General features: G+C 40.7%; 1 protein-coding gene across 1 annotated transcript in view; it reads left to right on the forward strand.

Annotated features, from left to right (window-relative positions):
• Hsdl2 (Hydroxysteroid dehydrogenase like 2) overlaps nt 1-17,917 on the forward strand; it is a 190,458-nt gene extending 172,541 nt beyond the window's left edge. The window contains exon 8 of the mRNA XM_067142200.2: nt 17,544-17,917. Within this exon, the coding sequence (XP_066998301.2) occupies nt 17,544-17,656 (113 nt within the window). The 3' untranslated portion in view covers nt 17,657-17,917. The remainder of the gene's footprint in view (nt 1-17,543) is intronic.
• The last annotated feature ends 7,783 nt before the right edge of the window (nt 17,918-25,700 follow it).

The following is a 25,700-nucleotide window of genomic DNA, read 5'->3' on the forward strand; positions in this document are numbered from 1 at the left end:
CAGTGCTCCACACCCCATTTTGTCATCATTTGCTGCCACTTCCTTGATGTGAACTGACTCCCATTGTCTGACAGAGTGCACCGCGGATAACTGTAGCGGCTTAATACCTTATCTTGTCGAAGGCTTGCGAAGCGTCCCGTCGTGGCTTCCGGCATCGGAAAGGCCTCAATCCATCTTGTGAAGAGGTAGGAGACCTGTTTTACTCCGTGGTGTTCTAGGGTAAGGACACATCAAGTCCAGGGCTATGACTTCCCAAGTGCATTGCGGCCGTCTTCCTTGCTGACTGGAATCTGCCTTCCTGTTGCTTGCCTTGGTGCAGGCACAGATGTAGCACCCCGTCACATAGTCCAGGATATCGTTCCGCATACTGACCCAGAAAAATCTTCGTCAGATACGTCTCTTCGCCTCCTGGATGTCCGGCTTCAGTGCTGTCGTGGAACTTCTCGAGGATGTCCATCATGTGCTGTCTGGGGATCACCCCTACTGCAGGCATGTCGGAGAGGTGCTACCTGTACATTAAGAGTCCTCTGTCAACCCAGAAGTTCTTGTAGCACATCTTGAATTCCCTCTGGGCGAGTAGACTATCCGTGTTCTATCTCCTAATCCACTGTGTCATGGTCCTACAGGGTTTGTCTTGTTCTTGCCACTGTTTGATTACCCCCAGATCAAGTTACTTCTTGACGATCATAAGGACAGGTTCCTTAGGCTCACTCTGGTTTTTTTCTAGGGAACTCCCTCTCAACAATGGTGCTCCTAGTTTTAGGTTCCATAGCCGGGTGCCTAGATAAACCGTCTGCTCCTATGCTCGTCAGTCCTGGGATGTGATACACATCGAATCAAATTCTGCGATTAACAGAGCCCATCGCATCAATTTAGATTTTGTGCCAGAGACTGAGTTCAACCATTTGAGAGCGGAGTTATTCATGTAGAGCTGGAAATTTCTTCCCTCCAAGTAGCCTCTGAATTTATCCATGGCACACACCACAGCTAAGGCTTCCTTCCTGGCAGTGCAGTAGCGTTGTTCGGTGGGAGATAGCTTTCTGCTAGCTTTCCCGGTGATGTCCCTTCCGCCGTCACTCTTCTCCGGGAATTACAGTGCTCCTAGGCCTGAGTCACTGGCATCTGTCTGCAGGCACATCTTCCGTTGAGGGTCGGGATGGGCTAGACTGGGAGCGTTGCATATCACAGCCTTAATGTCTTGGAATGTTGCCTCGTCCTTGCTGGTCCATCGGAACAGGCGGTTGTTATGGTGTAGATCAGTGAGTGGTATTGCGCTCTCCTCAAAGTGTGGCATGAAGCTGCTATACCATCCACACAAGTCAAGGAACTGGCATACTTGTCGCCTGGTGCGCGGGCATTAGGTTTCTTCAATAGCTCGATTCTTCTCCATTTGCCTTTCTAAGCTTTCATATGTTAAGACATGGCCAAGATATTCTACGTGGGACTGGGCAAAGTGGCAATTCTCCAGTTGGCAAGTCAGTCCATGAATTTTCAGTCGTTCCAGCACTTTCCTCAGATGTACAAGGTGTTCTTGATAATTCTTGCTGTGAATTAAAATGTCGTCGAGATACACTTATCAGAAATCTCCTGCATATCCTGACAATACCTTATCCAGAGATGCAAACTATTACGATTCAATCGTAATAATTATGAATTACCCATCATAATTACGCCTTTACGAATGACACACTACAAATTACGATTTTTTGTTGATTTTGAAATGTAATTGTATGAAGTGTTCAAAAAGATACACACGGAATGCCATTTCAGCTTGATGTCTCAGAATATTCTTTTCGGATTTCTCAGTAATCCTCGTTTAAGAATATTTAGAGTTTCACGCACCGAACGCAGTGTGTGCTTCCAGTATCGGAAAAACAGCAGCCTGTGAAGTGGTATATCTTGCTGAGTTATGTTCGTCACTTGATCAGACTTCCATGCAAGTATCAGAGTTCTCTTGTCTTTGTTTTGGTGGCAAAGTGGCGGTGGTGGGGGCAAACTCCGTTTCATTGTGAATGCTGTGTGCGTGACTCTTGAATAAGTATTTATTGTGATTTAGGTTGCCATATTTACAAATATTGCTCTTCTAGTATTTATATACTAATCGCATGTGACAAAATGCGAACAGTTTGAAATAAACAATGAAGCGATTTCTTATGCAGGAAAATACGTGTGGTGAAGTTTCCGTAACCAGTGACGCTAGTAAGAAACCAAAAATAGTTAAAAAATTCAGGGAGGAATACTCGAAAAATGGCCCTGTTTACTTCGTTCCTCAAAATCTCCTTCACACATTTTGTAGTTTGTGTAGCCACGATTTTTCAGTTGCGCATGGTGGGCGAGACGACTGTCGTAAACACGTGGCTAGCAAAATTCATACGGATACAGTTAAGCTGAGGGAACAAACAAAAATGTAACCATTTTTGCTAAATCCTCGGAAGATAAAAGCTCAGTAACAAACGTGGAGTTGTTGTTTACGACTTTTCTTGTTGAACACAATTTGCCTTTAGCCTGCAGGGACCATGCGGTACGTTTGTTCAAGAAAATGGTTCCCGATTTGAAAATAGCTTTGAAGTACGGTTGTGTGAGAACAAAAACGGAAGCGTTAGTTAAAACTTTGGCTTCTACATTTGAGGGAAAGGTAACAGAGTTAATGAAGTCCCAGCCCTTTGCCCTGGCAACAGACGGCAGTAATGATATGAATGACAAAAAGCTATACCCATTAGTTGTAACACTTTTCGATGAGGAATCTACGCAAATTTCAATGATAATTCTTACAATTCGGGAATCCAGCGACAATACAGGCAAAGGAATATTCAATATTTTGGATGATGAACTGAAGAAGAGAGGGATTCCGTGGGATAACTGAATAGGTTTTGAATGTGATAATGCAAGTACTAAGACTGGTGTTTCCAAAGGCGTGAGCTCCTTCATTTGTAAAGAAAATCCTAATATTTGTATGCAAGGCTGTGCTTGTCATCTTGTGCACTTAGCTGCTGAAAAGGGGTGCAGTGCTCTTGTAAATGTTAATATTGAATAATTTTTAATTGATGTTTATTACTACAGTATTTGCTGAAGAGTTCAAATAGGCAAAATGCTTTAAAGGTATGCCAGGAAGTCTTCGGTGAAAAGCCATATAAAATTTTGAAATATGTTTCTACCAGGTGGTTATCTCTTCTACAATGTGTATTAAGGGTATAAACAGTGGAACCCTTTCAAAATGCTCTTCTATGAATCAGATTCTGACAAGGCAACTGAAAATTTCTGAAAGTTAAGGAACAATTTGAAAATCCATCTACTAAGCTTTACCTTTTGTTTCTCAGCTCTGTTCTTCCACTTTTCAACTCCTTAAATGTATTCCTCCAACAAGAGACACTGCTTATTCATAAACTTCACTTTAAGTTAAATGAATTTTTCAGTGACCGTATTGTTGGTTTTGTGAGAGTCCAACACTAATTTGCTTGATATGAAATTTAGTTCTGCTAAGTTGCAGAAAAGTGACAGCAAGTTGGTCATTCGGGCAAACACAAGGGCTTGAGGGCGGTTTCTCTAGATGAAACTACATTGAACAACTTTTATTCCGATGTGGGACTGTTCTATACAAAAACATGTGAGTACATTGTTAACAAATGGCCAATTAGGGGTAAGTTTCCCGAGCATGCTGAAGTTGCTGATATTTTCCAGAGGAAATCGAAGAGTTTCTTATCAGTAGAATTCATGAATGACCTGTTTCCTAAAATTCTTTCATCAGAATAAATTTATTCTTCGGAAACAGAGTTTAGTTGTTTGATGAATTCCCTTTTGACAGGGATGAAAGGGCCGACAAACTTTGGTTCAAAATATCGAAGATCACTGATGCTTCAGGTATGAGGAAGTACTCTTCACTGTGTAAATAATGATGGCTATTCTTGTAGTACCTCATAGCAATGTTCCAGTGGAAAGAGTTTTTAGTTTGGTGAGGAGGAACAAGACTGAATTTCGTGCTAATATGAACACCAAACTGTTAAGTGCTCTGTTAGTGCAGAAGATGCACATGATATCAAAAGAAAAGGCCTGTCACCGGTGTACCTTTACGAAACAGGAACTACAAGCTGCTAAGGGGACAACTACAGTACTGAGCAAAATGATCCTTCAACCTCCACTCAGATAGGTAGTGCAGATCACCTGTTCCTCTAGTAGGTAAGAATCATAACTGTTTATATGCCAGTCTTTGAGTATGTTATTTTTGGTTGATTTGTATGTTGTTCACTGATTTTTCACTGATGTGTAAGTTAGTGAGATCTCGAAATAAAAATCTTCGATTGCGCCACCACCGCCCCCCCCCCCCCCCCATGCACTAACTGTGTTGCATTACTAATTGCCTTTCTTGAAAGTTGGAATCTCTGCCTTATCCGTCAATCGCATGAAGGTGGCAGGAGCATTCTTTAATCCGAAAGGCATTACTGTAAACTGGTACAAATCTCTCGGTGTCATGAAGGTGGTCAGTGGTGTAGAACGTTCCTTGACCTCCACTTGCCAGTATCCAGAGTTGAGATCCAGCATGCTGAAAATCCTAAACCCACGTACTTGTTTCAGCGAGTCTTTCAGGTCAGGCATAGGGTAGGCATCACTAACGGTCTTATCATTCAACTTGCTGAAGTCCACACACAGTCGATACTCCCCATTCTTCTATTTCGATAGGACGATAGGTGAAGCCCAACAGGATGTAGAGGGTTCGATGAGACCTTGCCCTTCCATCTCTTTAATCTTCTGCATGACGAAGTTGCGCTTATCCGGGTTGATTGGATATGGACGTTGCTTGATGGGTGAGGAAGCGCTGCATTCAGTGGTGTGCGTTACCGTGTTAGTCCGTCCAATTTTATTGCTGGTGACTTCCGGAAAGTCCTTTAAGGTGTGTCTCAGCTCCTCTTCTTCACTCGGTCGAAGATGTGTTAACTGGATATCTCCCAGGTTTACGTCGACTTGCGTATCCTTGTGAGTCTGGAGTTTTCCATCGTGCCAAGCAACCCTCAGACATCTGTTTTTTCCCAAAAAGACTTCATGAGCTGCATAGTCTAGGATCACCTTGTATTACACCATATGTCATGTCATGACCTAATATGATGTCAGATATCAGGTTCTGAATCACTGCAACATCAAATACAATAGGCATGTTAATGTACTTAGCGGTAAGGTTAGACTTCTCCTTGGATGGAATAGGTTACCCCGTCCGCTGCTCCCACTACCCTTCCGAGATGGTGAGACTTCATATGCGGTAGTAATCTGGCAACAGTCTCGTTTGGCTGTCAAGTATGGCTGAAAAATTCTAGTTGCCCATCCTTAAGGTGGTAGCTTGGCAGGGTTGGCCTATTCTACTCACTATCTGAGCAATCCCTCTCCTACTTGACCAGGGTTGCTTATCTGTCAGGTCTTGAGGCGCATTCCTGTTCTCGGCCCCATCCCCCCTTTATCCAGAATGGGCCGGACCCAGTTTCTCCGACGTCAGGGCTGGGCCCTTGTTCTTCAGGCGTCCCACTTTTTCACACTGGTAGCACTAACTGCGCTGCTCTCTTCCGTAGCTTTGCTCTTGTACTTCTCCTCCGGCTGGGGGATGATTCTGCGTAGATCATCAAAGGATCTCGGTTGTGATACTCTTCCTAGGGGTCAAATCTTATCGTGGAGTAGCTCTGTGATGTCTGGCAAGATCTTGTTTTCGTTTTCTTCCGGGTGCAGATGCTTGAAGAGTTGGTACTTCTGTAGAACGAAGGCGCTAGCTCTTATGTCAGTGGGTTGTGCCTCAGTCAGAAGCTTCCTTTTCACGGAGCTCTTCACCCCTTCGGAAGTAAACCTAGCGAGGAATTCCCTCTTGAAGTCCATCCAGTTTAAATTTAGACCCGTCAAGTTATTTCACCAAGTAGCGGCTTGCCCCTTTAATCTTGGTATTACCGGGCGAGTTGGCAGTGCGCGTAGAGGCGCGCGGCTGTGAGCTTGCATCCGGGAGATAGTAGGTTCGAATCCCACTATCGGCAGCCCTGAAGATGGTTTTCCGTGGTTTCCCATTTTCACACCAGGCAAATGCTGGGGCTGTACCTTAATTAAGGCCACGGCCGCTTCCTTCCAACTCCTAGGCCTTTCCTATCCCATCGTCGCCATAAGACCTATCTGTGTCGGTGCGACGTAAAGCCCCTAGCAAAAAAAAAATAATAATAATAATTGTGGTATGATGAGTTGCACGAAGATGTCCTCTGGTAGTTTAGTCCTTACTAACAGACTGACCGATCCCTCGATGAAGCTAGTCGGAATCTCTTCCAGTCGCCCGTTGTATTCTGGAAGCCTCTCTATAATCGCGTTCGGGTCTAGGTGTGCTGTATTGCCGGTCAGGTTTGAGGAGGTTAGAGATGTGGTGATACATCCCGTTTGTGTTAATCTCTCTTCTACTGTGTGATGGATGTTTTCCCTTATGTTCTGCATATCTCCCTTGATGGTCGAAAAACGATTTTCCAATTTTCCTTCAACAGCAGAAATAGGTTCCCAAATTTCCCTCGACGGAAGATATACGGCTTTCAAAATTTCCCTCGATGTTAGAAATCCTCCCCTCAACCTGTTCCTTTATGCCAGAAACCTGGATTTTCAACCCCGCCTTGAGGTCCAAGATATCGCCTTCCAGGTGGCTTACTCTACTATCGATATGGTCAACCAGTCCCAGTTTTGACCTGATGTCTGATATCTGCCGCGTTAATCAATAGGTGACATTGCTAATTTGTGGTGAAATTTCATCATTTACGGTTGAAATTTTCGATTCTAGGCCCTGTTCTACATTGTAAACCTGTGTGTATACTTGTGCTATCTGTCCAGTTAAAACTGAGTTAGCTTCAGAAATTTCGCCTGAATTTGTCATTTACATCTGAAATTTTGTTCTTTAGTGCCTGCATCATGTTCATTAGGTTAGAACACTTTTTGGTTATATTTACCTCTTCTTCTGTCTCCGAATCTTTGTCGAGTTCTATGAAAATCTTTTTGGGATCTTCTTTTTTCCATGAGATCTTCCCGTAGCTATATCTGTAGCTTTTTTTTTCACTCGTTCGTTCGTTGGGAGATTCCTCTTGGTGAGTTCATCCTCGAGTTGCATACCTGCCAACTTTCCCGATTTAGGCGGGAGACTCCCAATTTTCGACAGTTTTTCCCGCCTCCCGATTATTCTGTCTTTTCTCCCGATTTTTTGGTGAACTTCAAACATTTGTTTTCAAATCCCGCCATTTCAGCTTTTTTACGTCAGTGGCCGGAAGTCCTTCGCTCAATGGCCGCTATTAAACGAAATATCGAAGTTTATTAATGTGAGAAATGTGCGCGAATGTGCGATGTTTATTGAAACCTGTATATCGCGACGCGCATATCGATTGTCAATCTCTCGTTCTCGCGTGCTATGTTCGTGTTCGTTCACGTCAGTCTAGTCGAGTCCATCCTTTTTGGTCGTTTCTAGAGACTAGTCGCTTTCTTAGTAATATAGTGACATAATTTCAATGATAACGACTAGTGACTTTTCTAGAGATTTTAGAAGCCATTTGGAGACAATTCTGACTAATTTTAATTTATCTCAATATAAATAAAATGTTTTGTCTGTACATTGCCCAGAATTTAAAAAGAATGATATTTCCGTACCGGTCGTGACCATATTAACAAGGAGAAATAAGTTTTAATTTTCCGTAATTTCTGTCTGTCTGTCTGTACGTGCGCAGGCTCATCACGAGAAAACGGCTGAAGAGAATTTAATGAAAATCGGTATATAACGTCGGGGAATAAGTTGCTACAATCTAGGCCATAAATAATGTTATTCACGCTGAGTGAAATGGTAGTTTAGGGGAAGGCCTAAAATTTAATTCTCAAATATTTATGTTATTATTGGCCCTAGTGATAAATACTACATAACTAAAGTTATATATTATTAAATTTCCTATCATTTATGTCTTATACATTTTTACCGTACCGGCTGTGATAACAAAGATATTCATGAATGGTGTGTTTTTTTTTTTTTTTTTAGTCCATATCAGCGCTGATGTACGAGAAAATGGGTGAACAGAATTTTATGTAAAGTCAGGGAATAAGGAACTACAGTCTATGCTATAAATAATTTTATTCACTCTGTTCGAAATGGTAGTTTAGGGGAAGGTGTCAAAAAAATTTTAAATTACCTATCTTAGTGGTCATATTGAAAAATACTACATAACAAAAGTTACAGAGAATGCAATTTCCGAATGTGCTGTTTTCATTTTATCGAATATTTCGTATGAAATCATTGCTTTTAAACACGACATTTATACTGGCGTCGTTGTAATGAGATGTTGACTTCAGTTGGGAAAACTATAAGGACAGTCTTCCTGAGAATTCCGTAGTGAAGCATGGGTACATCAGCTAGTTATTTGATCCAAATAGCATTGCACTTCGCATAATTGCCGGGCGCTTGATGCAATATATTAATCTATGCATTTGCTAAGTAATGGCATCTAAGTGCATGACTGATTCACACATCTGGAGCATGAGTTCATACTATTTTCGGTAGGCTTATCAGAGACCGATCATCCCACTCACGCACTTCCTGTGAGGGAATAGAGATGTGTAATTTTTAGCCTTGTAGCCTCATATAGCAACAGTCGGGCTTTGAGACAATAAGTGTTATAAATATATCGTAGTACTGTGTTGCGCAAGACATGTAGAATAAGGAATTTTGACCAATTTTATCTCCTGATTTCTCCTGATTTTTCCTGATTTTAAAATCAAAATCTCCTGATTTTTGGTTTTGTAAAGTTGGCAGGTATGGAGTTGTTTCAGCGACATATTGTCCAGTCTTACTTGCATTTTGATGTACTACACACTTACACTCGTATTTACTCGTAAAGTCTTATATCCTCATCACAGTGGCCATTCAACGTATCCACAAAGATGCACACGAAATGCTGTCAGTTGGTACAGTTTTTTATTCACATCTATTTACAAATTAAACACACACATAACCTTAATCACTGCTGTCTCAAACAAAACACTCACATCATAAACCGCCATTTCGACAGTTGCCTATAACTGCACATGGAGATTGCAACCATAAAACACAGTTGAAACTGATGACTGCTTAAAAGCCTGTCACAGCACGTGGTTACAACATGTTAACTCATAGCTCTACTGAACAATAACTCGTCTCTACCTGTCAAGATCGCCTCTTTATATATGTGCCTGGCCAGGCTTCTAGAAGGATACGTTACAGAAAATACCTTCTCAAAAATTCTAGAGTGCTTAATACATAGATATGGCATACAGAATATTCTCCATCATTCTCGTCTACCCAGTACCATTCTGGAAGTTACAGTGTGTTTTGCAATTTTGTAGTGGATTACAAATGGTATATACAGGTAAGGATAAATTTTATACAGGTTCTGACATTAATTTAATTGGAATAAATGTCTTTATACGGTGCATATTTCATGACATAACCTCACAAAAAATGTGATTGTATTGTATGTAGATATGAATGAAAAACTTACAACCTGTTTTCCAGTAATGGACCGGGTCAGGGATGGAATGAATGAAGCAGATATAGGCTATTAGTACGATGGGGTCGCCACTCCCAAAGTGATTTATGAATGACTGGTAGATGCTATGAAATGAGAATGGAGAGTGTTGCTGGAATGAGAGATGACAGGGAAAACCGGAGTACCCAGAGAAAAACCTGTCCCGCCTCCGCTTTGTCCAGCACAAATCTCACATGGAGTGACCGGGATTTGAACCACGGTATCCAGCTGTGAGAGGCCGACGCGCTGCCGCCTGAGCCACAGAGGCTCCTCGTATGTACATGTGATGTAATAATAATACAAATACTAACTCAAAGTGATAATCATAATCATAAAATAATAATAATAATAATAATAATAATAATAATAATTTCAAGCTCGACACTTGCATTTTTTACCCACGGGTGAGAGAATATTGTTTTCAAGTTATATCTGTTTATCACACTTGCGTCATGGTTACCAGTCACCTCCTGTGTCCCACGAAGTAGTACTCTTGACCCTTTGTTATGTTCCTTGTTTTTGGACGATCTGCCATCTAAACTCAAAACAGCAAGTGACCTTCTCTTTGCTGCCGACTTCAAGGTTGATCAGGAGGAATCCAGCAGATGCAGCCCTTCTACAGTCCTCACTCAACATCGTCTCAAAATGATGCCGTATTTGGAAACTTAACCACATAATCGTATGTAAATCTCTACTGACGTCGCATCACCTACTCGACTAACCCAATCTCAATAGTTACACAGCAGCGAGACTTAGATGTTGTATTCAATACCAAATTGCCTCTTCCTCACGATTATTCAACCTCTCTTGAACTACTGCTCTGAGATTTGAACAGCTTTCCCCTCCAATATTAACCACTTGGACAAAGCAGTGTCCTCCTTTGCCACCGCTGTAAGGAGCAAAAATCCCAAGCTTTAAAATTAGCCCACGCAGAAGGTATTAAGGGCACTAAATGTGTCACCGCTGCACATTAGGCGACAGGCAACTGACCTAAGATTCCTCGACAGAACCTTAAACAAATATTTCTGCTCGGAATATCTTGTTTCACTGTTCTCTGTCTGTATTCCTTCCCACTCCACCAAAGACCTCTTCCACATTCAGCACGTTGATCCTTCATCAGTCTCCTGCTTCTCTTTAACAATTTTAATAAGAGACAAGAGCTTGGTATAGCATCAAGCAAAAGTAAATTCCAGAAGAAGGTAAATAAGCTCTTGAAATAAGTTAATGTGAAATGGTTTAGCAATGTTGACCTTCGACAACTTGGCTATGAACACGGATATGCTCAGAGTTTTCAATTTGGACTTTTGTTATATTACATTCTATGTGCTCATGCAACTGTCTGTCCTCTCCAAGCCCCCTGTCAGTATTCCATGGAATGGATGAGTGAGTCAGGCCAAGAAGCTCCCAACTGGCCTGAGGGCGTGTTTCGGCCTCTGTCTGGAAGGCGAAACTAGAATGTTCGTATTCCAGCTGCACCATGAGCATTCTAGTGGTTCATCACCAGGGATATAATAGCAGGCATGTCATGAACATCAGTAGTGTTACTGGAACAGAGCAGTGAATGTTGAGACAGTATCAATATGGGGAAGGGTTGGAGCAGCTGTTGTTGTTGTTGTGGTGGTGGTTGTTGAATGTGTCATAGAAATGTTGGGGAGTAGTGTTGAGAGAATGTCATTGTGAGGAGAGTTGGAGAGTACCTGAATTGATACTGTATTGTTACTGTTGAGCGATACATCTTGAATAGTTCAGTGTGTGGAGCAATCACGTGAATTGATTGTGAGAGTTTCCAGCCCTTGTCTACTATCGAGGCAAGTCTTTGCCAGTTGTGTGTCGTGATAGTCAGCAGACTTGTGTTTGAACCTGCGTGCATGTACAGTAGCTGTTGTATGCAGTGACAGTGGTGTATGCCATGTGAAACATGAGACCTGTCAATCAAGATTACAGAATGGTTGCCCATTCTGGGTAAATACCAGCAAGCTGCTGCAGACACACTGTGAGGCTTATAGGCATTGTAAATAGCCACTAATAAGTGAACGTTTGTCATTTATTTTCAAATTGAGTGCCTGTATATATATGTGTGTGTACCTACTGATTGGGTCATCCTAGCTTAAAGTAGATGTATAAAACATTGTTTTATTCCTTACAAAATTGGTGTTGGAGTGTGGAATAGACCCCATTTGTGACGCGTCATTGTGATCGACATGAATGGATACTGCCGGTTTTGACCACCGTCGGGAGCATTCTAGAACATGTATGTGTAGTAAGTACATACACTTCTTTTGGTTTCTGGAAGGTGAAACTAGAATGAGACAAGTAGGTACATGTAAATGGTGGCTCAGTTAATTGCACTCCTCAAGATGAAAAGGATAGTAGAAAGCTGAGAGAGGATGATAAAGAAGATGAAATAAAATGGCATATGGCTTTTAGTGCCAGGATGTGTCCCGAGGACTTCGGCTCGCCAGTTGCAGGTCATTTGATTTGACTCCCGTAGGCGACCTGCGCATCGTGATGAGGATGGAATGATGATGAAGGCGGCGACTACACCCAGTCCCCATACCAGTGAATTAACCAATTATGCTTAAAATTCCCAACCCTGTCGGGGATCGAACCTGGGACCCATGTGACCAAAGGCCAGCACACTAACGATTTAGCCATGGAGCCAGACATAAAGAAGATGGAAGAATGCCATAAGAAAATGAAAGAAAGCCAGAATAGCATAGAGAAGAAAATGGAAGAGGGCTAAATGATTATTAAGATGGAAAATCAAACGAAGGTGGAAGTTGGACAGAGGAGAACCTGCGAAGTTCTCCACGAGATAAAGCATATTCTGCAGGTCGGCTCTCTGTCCTGAAGAACTTGTCCAGAAAACTGCAAGTTCTGCTCCAAGGGGAAGGGTGAGTACGAAGTTCCCTGCCGAAGGACCACCGTGGAGTTCGAGGAAGCTGGAGCTATGACACCTGGATGGAAATGCAGAGTTACTGGAATAGTCATTTCCCCCCTGTTTCTCTTGGCATACCGGCCTGCAGTGCACTAGGCCACAGGGTTCACACCAGTAAGAATGCTATTTGGAAGAGGACTGTGCCTCCCATTGGATTTAGAATTTGGCCGACCTAAGGACCATCCTGCCCCAAACAACCAGTGCCACCTGGATCTGGCAAGGAAACTGGAGAATGTACATGCCGCTGTCCAAAAGAGATTGAGGATAGAAAGCGACCGAAGGAAAGCACGATTCGACCGAGCGGACGCTTGCGGAAATCATGAGAACGGCCTAGGGTGGCGGTAGATCTAAATAAAGAAGAGAGGCTCATTTCCCAAAGCTGCAGAAGGTGTGGGAATGCCCTTACCCCCTTTCGAATATAACAGATGACGACGTTTATCGATTGCAACGGATGCCAAGATAAAAGATGAAGGTGGTGCACATGGACCAGTTAGTGCCTTATCTAGGGGTAGCTGAAGAAGATTACTTACCAGGGCGGTCATTTGGGGCGGAGGGGGGGGGGAGGCATGTTTCCGGAAGGCGAAACTGGAACGTTATATTCCTACCTCACCCCAAGCATCTAGCATGCACGCCATGAGCAGGCGTAGTGATGTTGGGACAGAGCCGTGGGTATTGAAAGAGTGTCGTGGAACAGTAGTTGTTGTCGAGTGTGTCATAGTATTGTTTGGGAGTGCTGTTGAGGAGGACAGTGAGAAGTGTTAGAAGGTAGCTGAATTGGTGCTGTGTTATTGTTGAATGTTACGTGTTGAGTAGTTCAGTGTGTGGAGTAAACACCTGAATTGATTGTGCAAGTTATAGGCCTTGTGTGAAGTAGAGCCAGATGTGTAGCAGTCGTGAAAGTCAACAGATTTTCTATTTGAACCTGTGTGCATGTAGCTGCTATGACGATGGTGCCAAGTGAATGGTGAGAGCTTATAGAAGGGTTGTCCGTTACAGGCACATACCAACAAGCTGCAGACCTGCTGTGAGGGCTAATATTAGTGAACTGCTATAATTGGAGTGTAATTGTATGTGTGTGTACTGTTTGATTCCTACTAGATAAAATTAGATCAATAAAGCATTAATACCTGATATTATTGCTTGTCTGTTATGTTTGTTATATTTCATTATAAATGTTTATGTTAGTTAATTTATCTATTGTCAGTAAGAGTAAGTTATATTTGGGTAAGGGGAGATAACGAGGAAGAGAGAGGAGATTATAAAGTGTACTTGACGGGTGTTAGAAAAGGAAGGGCAGGGTAGGGCTCTTTATCAGGAATACCATTGCACGCAACATAGTATCTGTTAGGCACGTAAATGAGCGAATGATGTGGGTAGATTTGTCAGTTGGAGGAATAGGACTAGAATTGTCTCCGTGTATTCACCATATGAGGATGAAGTTGATAAGTTTTATGAAGCATTGAGTGACATCGTGGTCAGAGTCAACAGCAAGGATAGAATAGTGCTAATGGGTGATTTTAATGCAAGAGTTGGAAATAGAACTGAAGGATACGAAAGGGTGATTGGTAAATGTGGATAAGATATGGAAGCTAATGGGAATAGGATGCATTTACTGGACTTCTGTGCTAGTATGGGTTTAGCAGTTACGAATACATTCTTCAAGCAAAAGGCCATTCACCGCTACACATGGGAGGCTAGGGGTACCAGATCCATAATAGACTATCTTAACCGACTTCGAATTCAGGAAATCTGTTAGGAATGTACGAGTTTGATTAGAATAATAACAGTAAATTATTTATTATTAGTTATTAAATTGACCACCTAATCAATACAATAAGTCATTGTCTTGGATGATTTACATTGATCTGTTAACTAAAAATGGTACATGTTTCGCCTGGTATGAAGGCATCATCAGCCATAGTCCTAACCTCGAAATAAAAAAATAAGCACTTGAAATAACATATAATAAGATGAAATTGATTTAAAAAGTCTTGAAGAGACTTAAACTATATTTAACATTCAAAATAACAATGTTGGTTTAAAAACTTTTTTTTTTTACAATCTGACGATTTACAAAGGTGAAAGTGTTAAAATTATTGAGATAAAAGTTTCTATAAGTAAAATGGACAAAGCAACAGACTGTGATGAACAAGTAGTAAGAATGCTAAAAATTAAGTTGACTGATTGGCGGTTACAATTAGACTCTGACGAGAATGACGATTGGTCATATTTATTCAAAAAGTAATATTGAGGAAATAATGTTGAAGATTGGTCAGGAGATCAGTAAATTCCTTTTCAGGAGACAAAAGATGAAAGTCATAGGCATATGGTAGAAATGTAGAACACATTAATGAGAATACATACTAAGTATCTCTAGGCCTAGGGTAGAAAAAGTGAAATCTGTATGCAAACGAATAAGGGTAGAAAATCTCCAGGACAAGGAAATTAGACAGAAGTACATGGATATGATTAGTGAGAAGTTTCGAACAGTAGACAGTAAGCAGGTTCAGGATATAGAAAGTGAATGGGTGGCATACAGGGATGCTGTAGTAGAAACACCAAGGGAATGCCTAAGAACAACTGTGTGTAAAGATGGGAAAAGGCGAACATCTTGGTAGAATGATGAAGTGAGAGCAGCTTGTAAACGTAAAAAGAAGGCTTATCAGAAATGGCTCCAAACAAGGGCCGAGGCAGACAGGGATTTGTACGTAAATGAAAGAAACAGAGCGAAACAAATAGTTGTTGAATCCAAAAAGAAGTCGTGGGAAGATTTTGTTAATAACCTGGAAAGGCTAGGTCAAGCAGCAGGGAAATCTTTCTGTACAGCAATAAAGAATCTTAGAAAGGGAGGGAAAAAGGAAATGAACAGTGTTTTGAGTAATTCAGGTGAACTCATAATAGATCCCAGGGAATCCCTGGAGAGGTGGAAGGAATATTTTGAACATCTTCTCAATGTAAAAGGAAATCATCCTTATGGTGTTGCGAACAGCCAAGCTCATGAGGAGGAGGAAAATGATGTTGGTGAAATTACGCTTGAGGAAGTGGAAAGGATGGTAAATAAACTCCATTGTCATAAAGCAGTGGGAATAGATGAAATTAGACCTGAAATGGTGAAGTATAGTGGGAAGGCAGGAATGAAATGGCTTCATAGAGTAGTAAGATTAGTATGGAGTGTTGGTAAGGTACCTTCAGATTGGACAAAAGCGGTAATTGCACCTATCTATAAGCAAGGGAACAGGAAGGATTGCAACAACTATCAAGGTATCCCATTGATTAGTATACCAGGCAAAGTATTCGCTGGCATCTTGGAAGGGAGGGTGCGATCAGTCGTTGAGAGGAAGTTGGATGAAAACCAGTGTGGTTTCAGACCACAGGGAGGCTGTCAGGATCAGATTTTCAGTATGTACCAGGTAATTGAAAAATGCTACGAGAGGAATAGGCAGTTGTGTTTATGTTTTGTAGATCTAGAGAAAGCATGTGACAGGGAACCGAGGGAAAAGATGTTCGCTATACTGGCGGACTATGGAATTAAAGGTAGATTATTAAAATCAATCAAAGGCATTTATGTTGACAATTGGGCTTCAGTGAGAATTGATGGTAGAATGAATTCTTGGTTAAGGGTACTTACAGGGGTTAGACAAGGCTGTAATCTTTCACCTTTGCTGTTCGTAGTTTAAATGGATCATCTGCTGAAAGGTTTAAAATGGCAGGGAGGGATTCAGTTAGGTGGAAATGTAATAAGCAGTCTGGCCTATGCTGACAACTTGCTCTTAATGGCAGATTGTGCCGAAAGCCTGCAGTCTAATATCTTGGAACTTGAAAATAGGTGCAATGAGTATGGTATGAAAATTAGCCTCTTGAAGACCAAATTGATGACAGTAGGTAAGAAATTCAACAGAATTGAATGTCAGATTGGTGATACAAAGCTAGTACAGGTCGATAATTTCAAGTATATAGGTTGTGTGTTCTCCCAGGATGGTAATATAGTAAGTGAGATTGATTGTTACAAATTTCATATTTGGTCCATATTGAAATGTACATCAATTTAAGATATTACCAAAATTTATTGGGTTCAACCATTTCAATACAATAGAATTTACAAAGTTAGGACTTACATCCTATTAAACTAAAATTTGAAGGGACATGTCTTGCCCTTTAAAAGGGCATCATCAGCCTTTTTACACTCATACTCAAAGATAAAAATCAGGATATTGATTGTCATGGTTAAAAATATAAAATGAGAATATAAGATTAGAGTGAAATTATACAATGTGAGAAATTGTTATGTGTTCTTAAATAATAATTTACAATAAAAACTTCATGTAAAATGATTTTATAAATAATATAAATTGAATAGTTTGAACCCAATAAATTTTGGTAATATCTTTAAGTGAGATTGAATCGAGGTGTAGTAAAGCTAATGCAGTGAGCTCGCAGTTGCGATCAACAGTATTCTGTAAGAAGGAAGTCCGCTCCCAGACGAAACTATCTTTACATCGGTCTGTTTTCAGACCAACTTTGCTTTACGGTAGTGAAAGCTGGGTGGACTCAGAATATCTTATTCATAAGTTAGAAGTAACAGACATGAAAGTAGCAAGAATGATTGCTGGTACAAACAGGTGGGAATAATGGCAGGAGGGTACTTGGAATGAGATAAAGGCTAATTTAGGAATGAACTCGATGGATGAAGCTGAACGCATAAACCGGCTTCGGTAGTGGGGTCATGTGAGGCGAATTGGAGGAGGATAGGTTACCTAGGAGAATAATGGACTCTGCTATCGAGGGTAAGAGAAGGTAGACCAAGACGACGATGGTTAGACTCAGTTTCTAACGATTTAAAGATAAGAGGTATAGAACTAAATGAGGCCACAACACTAGTTGCAAATCGAGGATTATGACGACGTTTAGTAAATTCACAGAGGCTTGCAGACTGAACGCTGAAAGGCATAGCAGTCTATAATGATGTATGTATGTATGCATGTATGTCAGTACAAGCGTGAAGTGCTCAGTGTAGCTGTATCTTGTGTTCTATGAATGAATAAATAAATGAATAAATATTTATAATTTTTCAGGAAAACTGAAGCCCACTGCAGCTTTCATGACTGGAAAATTGAAGATATCTGGAAATCTCCAGAAGGCCATGAAACTGGAAAAGCTTATGTCTGCATTGAAATCTAAATTGTGATAAAATAGCTTATTTACCAATTAAAGGACATAAATGTTTGTTTTAATAGGCTTATATTTTTATATGGACCAAGCTGTTAATACCTCATATGTACATATTTCAAAACAGAACATGAGATCATGGTTGAAACCGAATTTTTCCATACAAAGTTGTGTATGAAATAACATAATGAGAAAGCATGTGCTTTATACATTTTTATTCGAGGTTTAGGTTTTGTAAAAGAGCTTTATTTTTTAATAAAATGTAATCTTTTGTGAAGTATTTATTATCTACCTTCATACAATATATCTTTGCTTCATTTTACATAAAACTAGTGAAAATAACTTCTCCCTCTCAACAAAGAATACAAGTGAACTCTCTATTTACTTGTTACAGTGTGCAGAATATTGGAATTCAGCAGTCTGTTGAACATTGGTTCCCAAACTTCTTAAGTTGGCAACCCCTTTGTAAGCTCTTCTAAATCCTATGCCCCCCCCCCCCCCCTTCCCCCCCTCCCACAAATATTGCTAATACATATATTTGTTGTTGTTGTTAATTAAATATTTTCAGAAAAACACTAGAATAAATGGGAGGATTTGAAAATTCACAGTAGTTCATTAAATATTTTGCAAACTGATGAACTAAGAAAAATAAGAAAAATTGAAATATTTCAAAATTAACATGTAACTAAGTTAATTCCCCTCACATTAATTTACCAGTTTTTAAAACTATTATGGGGTGGTCCATAAGTCGGTTTGCACTAGGAGTACGTAGACTTGCAATTGACTGGCCTTGTAGTGATGTGACTAGACTTGTAACCTGTGAGGTGCTATTATTCTGTAGACATAGAGAAGGTTTTACATATGCATGTATAAATGAATAACTATTTGTTAAAAAGGCCCAAGTCCAAAAAAGCAAAATTTTACAGGAGATGCAAAAAACTCTTATGTTCTCTCTGTGAAATATATGTACTTTCTACTGCTTTAAATTTGAAAATTCACATTAGCACCCTAAATATTTTCGTACATAATTCACACCAAGTAACTATTTACTTTTTTCAACACAGCCAAAAATAGTTGGAGAATAAACAAAATATTTGCAATGTTTCTTAACATGTCGCCGTAAGACCTCTCTGTAATACCAATATAAATGGTCCGATATTGGACATTATAAATTTTCCAGCTAACTCATTCGTGGTTGCCAGCGTTTCGCCCCCGTGTGCTAGGCTGGGCTCATCAGTTGGTACCTAGCACACCTACCAAGACGCTGGCTAGTGCACACCGTGGAGGCCACTGTGTAGGCTAATTGTAACCACCAGCAGTGCCAATGCACTATCGGAGACTTTGTCTCATTACCAAAAATTGATGCCTGCTTGGCCATCAGATGATTTACATGTTGATTCCCATAGGGATTCTGAAATATTTGTTCCGAATGAGTAAATTTATAATACCAATATAAATGGTCCGTTATTGGACATTATAAATTTTCCAGCTAACTCGTTCCTGGTTGGCAGCGTTTCACCCCCGTGTGCTAGGCTGGGCTCATCAGTTGGTACCTAGCACACCTACCAAGGCGCTGGCTAGTGCACACCGTGGAGGCCACTGCGTAGGCTAATTGTAACCACCAGCAGTGCCAATGCACTATGGGAGACTTTGTCTCACTACCAAAAATGGATGCCTGCTTGGCCATCAGATGATTTACATGTTGATTCCCATAGGGATTCTGAAATATTTGTTCCGAATGAGTAAATTTATGATACCAATATAAATGGTCCGTTATTGGACATTATAAATTTTCCAGCTAACTCATTCCTGGTTGCCAGCGTTTCACCCCCGTGTGCTAGGCTGGTCTCATCAGTTGGTACCTAGCACACCTACCAAGATGCTGGCTAGTGCACACGGTGGAGGCCACTGCGTAGGCTAATTGTAACCAACAGCAGTGCCAATGCACTATGGGAGACTTTGTCTCAGTACCAAAAATTGATGCCTGCTTGGCCATCAGATGATTTACATGTTGATTCCCATAGGGATTCTGAAATATTTGTTCCGAATGAGTAAATTTATAATACCAATATAAATGGTCCATTATTGGACATTATAAATTTTCCAGCTAACTCATTCCTGCTTGCCAGCGTTTCGCCCCCGTGTGCTAGGCTGGGCTCATCAGTTGGTACCTAGCACACCTACCAAGACGCTGGCTAGTGCACACCGTGGAGGCCACTGTGTAGGCTAATTGTAACCACCAGCAGTGCCAATGCACTATGGGAGACTTTGTCTCACTACCAAAAATTGATGCCTGCTTGGCCATCAGATGATTTACATGTTGATTCCCATAGGGATTCTGAAATACTTGTTCCGAATGAGTAAATTTATGATACCAATATAAATGGTCCGTTATTGGACATTATAAAATTTCCAGCTAACTCATTCCTGGTTGCCAGCGTTTCGCCCCCGTGTGCTAGGCTGGTCTCATCAGTTGGTACCTAGCACACCTACCAAGATGCTAGCTAGTGCACACGGTGGAGGCCAATGCGTAGGCTGCTTGAAGCTACCGGCAGTGCCAATGCACTATGAGAGACTTTGTCTTGCTACCAAAAATTGATGCCTCCTTGGCCATCAGATGATTTACATGTTGATTCCCATAGGGATTCTGAAATATTTGTTCCGAATGAGTAAATTTATAATACCAATATAAATGGTCCGTTATTGGACATTATAAATTTTCCAGCTAACTCATTCCTGGTTGCCAGCGTTTTGCCCCCGTGTGCTAGGCATCAATTTTTGGTAGTGAGACAAAGTCTCCCATAGTGCATTGGCAGTGCTGGTGGTTACAATTAGCCTACACACTGGCCTCCACGGTGTGCACTAGTCAGCGTCTTGGTAGGTGTGCTAGGTACCAACTGATGAGCCCAGCCTAGCACACGGGGGCAAAACGCTGGCAACCAGGAATGAGTTAGCTGGAAAATTTATAATGTCCAATAACAGACCATTTATATTGGTATTATAAATTTACTCATTCGGAACAAATATTTCAGAATCCCTATGGGAATCAACATGTAAAAAAAAAAAAGACCTCTCTGTGTCGTATCGACGTAAAGCAAATAGCAAAAAAAAAAAGTTTCTTTACATGAATTAAATAAGATATGTTCAAGGCTCTAGTTTCTTTACAAAATGGAAGTTTTTGTGTACTGATTTCTCTTTTCTTCCCCACTATATTTGTTATATCAGTCTTGGGGCCAATATTCAAACTGTGTGTAAGTCTTTTGAACATACCATCAACATAAGGGATAGCTTTTCGTATGCCACTCACTTTCTGCTTCTTAATGGAAACCTTTCCTTTCAAATAGGCAAGGGCGGCAATTGAACACCAGTACGAGAATCGTGGCATAAAACAAACATGTGAGTGGTAAGTCCGTTGATGAATGGTAAAGCAGTTTCTACTCCTAGACTCTTCTGGTTGCAAATGAAGTGATACAGTTGACTGATAGTAAAAGAAAACTTTCTTCTCTCGTTCTCCAGTGGCAGTCTTCGCAGACACTGGATTTTGCTTGTAATATTTCTGCCACTGGCTTCTAAAATTATAAATTTGCACAAATTCTGGTTCCACCTATACAACGGTAAATTTGACAGAATGGCTTACAAAAATAAGGTTAGTTAGTTGCCAAATGGTATAAATTCAGTCGGTCTTGTGAGCAGCTTTTTTAATGATAACAAAATCTCTGTCACAGGGCAGAAATCTGTGACCAATAGTGGGGGGAAAAAATGCTGTGATTTTTTAACCTTTTAGAATCTTCCAGTCACAAAATGAACTTTAATACTGGAGTGATTCTTATTCTGTCCAGCACAATGATAAGAAAAGAAGCGAAGTTCATTATATTGTCCTGGGATATTCAGTGAAAAATGCAGCAGAAAAGAACATACTTCATCAGGGCCTCTCCTTGCTTGACCCTCATGGTAAAATATAAATCACAGCTTTGTTAGCCTTTATATTGCGAGTACAAAACATATTTACTTTTAGCTGACCGTGCGGTTAGCTGTCAGCTTGCATCCGGGAGATAGTGGGTTCAAACCCTACTGTCGGCAGCCCTGAAGATGGTTTTCCATGGTTTCCCAGTTTCACACCAGGCAAATGCTGGGCCCACTTCCTTCCCATTCCTAAGCCCTTCCTAGACAATAGTTGCCATAAGACCCATCTGTGTCGGTGCGACGTAAAGCAAATAGAAAAAAAAAAAAAGAAAAAAATCTGTTAGCTGCCTGAGGTTAAAAATATCCAGTAGTAGTAGTAGGACTTTCGGCATAGAGATTTTTGCATGTAATTAAAGGCAGTAGATAGGACATGGTTATTTTTCCTAGATTTTGCATCATACTGTTCCAATTTTCAGAGCATTATAGAACATTTTTCTTTTTCTGACATGAATAGCTGTGTAGTTCTGCTGCTGCTGTTCATTTGGGAACATCAGTTAGATGGGACCTGAGGTTAAAATTATCTTTATTTTAAAGTACTAGAAACTGTAACCAACTTTGGTGTTGGGGTACCTTTCCCTGAACATTTCATACATTTTTTTGACATTCAAGTCTACATGAAGATACTGTATTCGCCAGTATTGACCCCTTTAAATGTGTTTTCTGTGGGAAAACCTGAAAGACACTATCTACAAGGACTGCTGACTAGACCAGATGATATGAAACGACATATTACTGCTGCCTGCAAGATTTCTGATAAAATGCTAGAATGTGTGCATCAGCCTTTACATAGACTAAGCTTGTATTGAAGCTGGTGAGCGTCATTTTGAACACAATCTTTAAAGGCCAATTCTCTTTCTTCTTATGAATCCAAAGAATGTGTTTACTTACTTTTTTTCCCTTAAGTTAGCGCTGGCACATGGAGTAGACAACTGCTGGTATTTACAATTTTCAAACTACGATAGCTCGTAAACTACTTGTACTAGAATCCTTAAAAAAAAAAAAAAAAAAAAAAAAAAAGCTTGAATTTAACTTACTCCAGTTCTATTCTGTAACATTAATAGGCATTGTTCCATTTGAAAACTTAGCTTCCTGAAATCCACATTCTAAAAATTATTAATAGTTGTGTATGGACTACAATTATGTTCCCTTGGTTACACTTCATTTCTGTGAATACAGGACATCAATAGCATCTTCCATTTCAGAAATATTAGGGGTGCAAATTTTAAGTAATTTGCCCAGTATACTTCACAAATAACATTTTTTTTTATAAATAAAGCGAAACTCCAAGCTAAGCTACATTTTATAATTATGTTATTGGCTTTACATCTCACAAACTACTTTTACGGTTTCAACATTGCTTACCTGCAATCACTTCCTGTGGATTTTGCACTCAACTTTTTTTTCCATCATGATGTTCATGCTCCTTTCCCATAACTTTCACTATTTGAATTATGTTGTGCTTATACTGTAGCTTGCAGTTGCACATCCCATCCCTTTCTTACCATTATTAGCATAATCTTCACCTGCAGAACTTGTTGTGTATTTAAAAAAAGCAATAATCCTATCTCAAAGAGCAAGTTGTTAATCAATAAATAATTAGGCTTGTAACAAAAGACAGGAATGAAGATAGGTCTCCCTCAATCATTGTACAGGATTTGGTAGGTAGGTAAGAGGGAGCGGAAATATACAGTAGAGAAAAGGAAAAGGAGGTGGAACAGGGTAGTGAGGGGGAGAAAAGGGAGGAGAAATTAGGTTCTGTAAGAGTCAAGGAAGTTAAGAGAGACCATGAGGAGCAGATCTAATGAGGTGGGAGGAGTTGAGGTTCTGGTCGTGGGTGACTTAGGCCTGGTTTCACAGTATACGCTTAAGCCTTGGATCGGGCTTAAGCGGGAGCTTAAACTCTGGACGAGTTTCACAGTGGGGAGTGCAAGTGGTAAGCCGAGCTTATCTGTGACTGGCTTAAGCTGTATGAAACTGAGGTATAAGTTAAGGATTCAGTTCAGATGGTAGAGCGCTGGCCTTCTTATAGCCCAACTTGGCAGGTTCGATCCTGTCTCAGTCCTGTGGTGAAGGTGCTCAAATTCATAGTTAGTGGGACGTAAAACCAATAACATTAACATTAAATAACTTATATTTCTGAATATATTTCGAAGCTCGTGAAATAATACAGTTTCCGTGTTCCGATATACAGCAAAAGAGAGAAAAATGTCGGTTGGTCACTTGCTTTCTTGGCTTACGCTGCGTGAATCATCAACGATAGACCCCCAAGTGTAAGTGTACGAATTGTAGAGCATAGAAACCTCTACAAAAAAGTCCGCGATGTTATATACCTATTTCCAACCGTTTGCCCTCTAGAAGCGATTTTATGCTATACTCAGCGGTAAAAAAATATAACTCCTTAACATTAAATAAATATTTCGATATTATCCTCAAATTCCTCATCGAAATAAATTGTTTGACCTCCTCCAGTATTTTATAAGGATTACAATAACCTTGTCAGGACATTATTTGCATGAATGGTTCAGAAGTTATGGCCATTTTAGACTGTAGTAGTAATACGTGTCAGCAGGACGGGCAAGTGACCTTTTTTAAACTTTATTTTTGTTACTATTATTGGAATCACATTTTCCGTTCATTTTTCTAAATTATCTTGGCTGATAAACGATGTATAACCTACAAGTCAATCAATCATAGGCTACGGATGTAAACAAAGATGAGAGTTGAATCATTGCGCATGCGCAAGCATTACCAACTTCGGAGATGTTCAGCTTAGTAAAGCTGCACATGGTCCCCCTACTGTGAAACTCGTAGTGTTTAAGCCAAAGAGTAAGCCTTGCTTAAGCGGCGTGCGTGGCTTACTAAAGCTTCGGCTTAAACTCAAACTGCGAAACCGGGCCTTAATTGTTAGGCATGTGGAGGAAAGGGAATCAAGGTAGTGTGTTATCCAGAAATTAGGTTAAGGCAGATGTTGAAGAAAGGAGAAGGTGGTCATTTTCCACGTTGGTATGAACAGCGTAAGGCAAGCAGGAATTGGTACTAACATAGTTGGGAATGTGCAGAGTCTGGTTATGGCAGCGCGATTGAAGTTTAAGAAAGCAGATGTTATCAGCGGCATACTAGCTGGAGAGTGATCGTGGATTTAAATGAGACTATGGAATGGGCATGTGGGAAATTGGGAGTGAGATTTGTAGATTATAGATCCTAATGGGTGGGTAGGGGGTTCGTTTAGAGGAGTTATAGCGTGGCACTGCCAGGGAAATGGGGTGGAGTAGGGTTTTTTTGTTTTTTTCTTAAGAACTTGCTTTACATTGCACCAAGACACACAGGCCTTATGGTGGCGATTGGATAGGAAAATCCTAGGAGCGGGAAGAAAGCAACCATGGCTTTAATTAAGGTACAACCCCAGCATAGTGATGGGCAGTCTGAGACTAGGCCTCGAGACTAGCGCAGGCACTATTTCTCGCGAGAAATTTCGAGGGATCTCGAGAGCGTTGTCCGCGCATTGTGCGGTGAGCAGCATGTCGCAGGCCTAGAGGTTGTCGGAGCTGAATGTTGTTTGTGCCGAGTATGCAAATAGCCAACCACGGGCCTTCTCCATTTCGTAAATATGTGTCAACAAGCGACTAGGGCATTCATTTCTACCGAGGTCTATTTTGACGCAGTATAACATAAATAAAGGATACGCATTGTGGCATTGTATGCACTAGTAGGTACACGAATGAGTGGTTTAAATACAGAACCTGACGGCTACTGTAGGTACACGTACGTAACTGGATACTAGAGGCATGCATTATTCGAACGCGAGACGAGGCAAGATGCGCCTTGCTGCATATGCAACCACCATTACGCATGAGTGGAATGTGTAATTTGAAATGCTCCAGTTTGCTCAAATTCTTTCGACAGATAAGTGCACATCGTTATCAAACCCAGTAGCGGCGACAAAGGGGACGAGGGGTGGCAGTTGCCCCCCCCCCCACTTTGTGGAGAAAAAATTATTCCATTTTAGCTGTACGAAACTAGGAATATAGGAGTAATTTTTTTATAAAAGCACTTTGTACAAGCCCTGTTTTCTTATCAGCTAATTCTTTACTTTATTTTTG

The sequence above is a fragment of the Anabrus simplex genome, chromosome 2, assembly GCF_040414725.1.
Source record: "Anabrus simplex isolate iqAnaSimp1 chromosome 2, ASM4041472v1, whole genome shotgun sequence".
Lineage (NCBI taxonomy): Eukaryota > Metazoa > Arthropoda > Insecta > Orthoptera > Tettigoniidae > Anabrus > Anabrus simplex.